Source organism: Ceratina calcarata, unplaced genomic scaffold, assembly GCF_001652005.2.
Source record: "Ceratina calcarata isolate Rehan_Ccalc_2016 unplaced genomic scaffold, ASM165200v1 scaffold2792, whole genome shotgun sequence".
Classification (NCBI taxonomy): Eukaryota; Metazoa; Arthropoda; class Insecta; order Hymenoptera; family Apidae; genus Ceratina; species Ceratina calcarata.
The window spans coordinates 1-2414 of record NW_017150200.1 but is presented as its reverse complement, the minus strand read 5'-3'; the positions used below and the strand labels follow the sequence as shown (position 1 = coordinate 2414).

Here is a 2414-nt window from a genome sequence, read left to right as displayed (position 1 = left end):
AAAAATAATAAATAAAAATCATGGCTTTTGGGTAAACTCCGAGGAAAAAGACCTTGCGGCCAAAACTTCGAAAAAGAACTGTGAATGTTTATTATTCAACAAATTAAAAAATATGTTCAAACGGATCATTGTCAGGGCTGGGATAATTTTTCCCTCGACCGGAAAGTGGGGACGACGCGACCATAGTGGGGTCTGGTACTTGATGGCGGTATGCTAGGCATAGTCAGCGAAGGCGCATGAGGGGAATAGTAGTGGGGATCGAAATACGGGCGAAAAGCAGGGGAAGCGAGCCGTGCGGGAAAAATTATCCCAGCCATGATCATTGTATATGAGGAACGAGTCGCTCGGGGTGACAGCATTGCACGAGAGTCGGGAAACGTAATTTTCTGATGGTAGATTCGACATTTGTGTTAGCAAGAGAGGTTTTGAGGAACCCCCTCCTCCGATCGCTCTTGTAATTGGCAAGAGAGGTTTGGATGAACCCCCTTCTCTGATCGCGAATGCGATGCGTTTGCACTGGTGTAAAGATGAAACGAGTATGCATTCGAAGTTAAACGCGACGTACGACCGTTTCACCATGACAATCACTCACTACGTGCTTTCGGTAAACTATAAATTACTGTCTACCGCGATCACGCACCACGTTAGTTCGATTTCCAATTCCATCGGAGCTCCGGAGAGCGAGATGTTACCCCGTGCGCTCTCGATCTCGAACTAACTAAAAGAATCTCACCATTGTGAAATAATGAAGAAGTCGAACGACTCTAAACCGAACGTGTCCCTTGGTAAGGGCCATAAATCTTTTTGGTCTCTCGAGATATACTCAGTTTCGAACGGCTCGACCGAAACTCGAGGGTGCGTAACGTGGTGCGTGTGACCTGTATAACCAGCGTTACCTAAACATACTCCCCCCCCCCGTTGCGGGAGGTCTAAACAGTGGCTGACGTAGGCGGCTTAAGTAGATTCATCGTAAAATGGAGGAAATAACGAAAATGAATACATTAACCTTAGCTTTGAAACTGATAGCAATTGTATTCTAAACATTCGACTCGATAAAGCAATTTCATTAATACTCTTTGTGCTAAACCAAATCAAATGCGAATATATTTTCTTTATTAATCAGCACGTGTAGAAGGTAACAAAAAAAGAATCACGCATTTCCTTAACCGCAAATCCGAGTGCCATACAGGAAGCATAATTCAGAAATTCGACGAACGACAGGAAAAAGCACAAGCGTTAGTTATCGCAGAGAAAGAAGTGACATTCTAAAAATGAATGTGACGAGCAATTGAAAAACGAGCGATGGCCAGATACGAAATTACTACGCTGGGAAATACGTACTCCTCACGGGGTGCACAGGTTTCTACGGCAGCCTCATCTTGAAGAAGCTCCTGAGGACGTGCACCGAAATTGGCAACGTTTACATTATGACAAGAGAGAAAAAAGGTTTCTCTGTGCAAGAAAGAATGGACAGGTTCTTCAAGAATGAAGTGAGTAAATTGTACTCGTAATAGTTCTCGTGAAAACGAAATTAGGAAATGATAAAATCAACAAATATTTTGTCACCCCAAGTATTTGATATTGCGTAAAATCGTTCTAGAACATCTGAATTATTCGAAGCTCCGATAGCAGAATGGTTCGTTTGCAAGTTCCAAATTGATACATGCAAATTCAAACGTATACTCTACAACAGTTTTTGACTTGTTTTTACTCACTTGCTGTCTTAAATTGTACGGGCTATAATACTAAGGGCTAATTTTACAGACTAAAATTCAGCAAGAATCCATCAAGGAACGATGACTGACCATATCAAATCAATTGAGAAGTATCCGTCATCAAAGATTGTCTGGTATCCATTCGTGATCTATGTTGGGAATTTTTACGTCTTCTTAGTTCTTCACGTACTGTTCCACGTGTTCCCTGCAATCGCTGCTGATGTGGTCCTAATGATCCAGCGGAAGAAACCAACGTACGTTCATTAACAGTTACGGAAGCTCGATTCAGTTAAATATTTTGATTCATCAGCTATTATCCGTATTTATATATATGTACAACTATTACTTATTTCTTCGTTCAGGGCGTTGAAGATAGCATCCAAGGCAACCGTGCAGTTTCGTGCGTTGTATTACTTCATCAGTACATCTTGGGTTATAAAAGCAGATAAGCTGAAGAGTGTTTTGAATCGTATGGATGCTACCGATCTAGAGGAATTTTCATTTGATATGACACTTATAGACTGGAATTATCTGTCTGTAACAATTGCCCTGAACGCTCGTAAACGACCCGATCGAAACGCTTCCCGAAGCAAGGAGGAGATTCCGAAAACTTAAAATACTTCACTACACCATAAGTACTTTACTATGTTGTAACAGGACGTGGAGTAACTCAACGTTCAGGTAGATTCGACTCCTCGG

At 41.7% G+C, this 2414-nt stretch overlaps 1 protein-coding gene across 1 annotated transcript; it reads left to right on the top strand.

The window, feature by feature from the left end:
- The first annotated feature begins 1352 nt into the window (after positions 1-1352).
- On the top strand, positions 1353-2339 carry LOC113464162 (fatty acyl-CoA reductase wat-like). Its single transcript, XM_026812414.1, has 3 exons — positions 1353-1490; positions 1765-1969; positions 2078-2339. Exons 2-3 carry the CDS (start codon positions 1797-1799, stop codon positions 2328-2330), a joined length of 426 nt encoding a protein of 141 aa, XP_026668215.1. The 5' UTR covers positions 1353-1490; positions 1765-1796; the 3' UTR covers positions 2331-2339.
- The last annotated feature ends 75 nt before the right edge of the window (positions 2340-2414 follow it).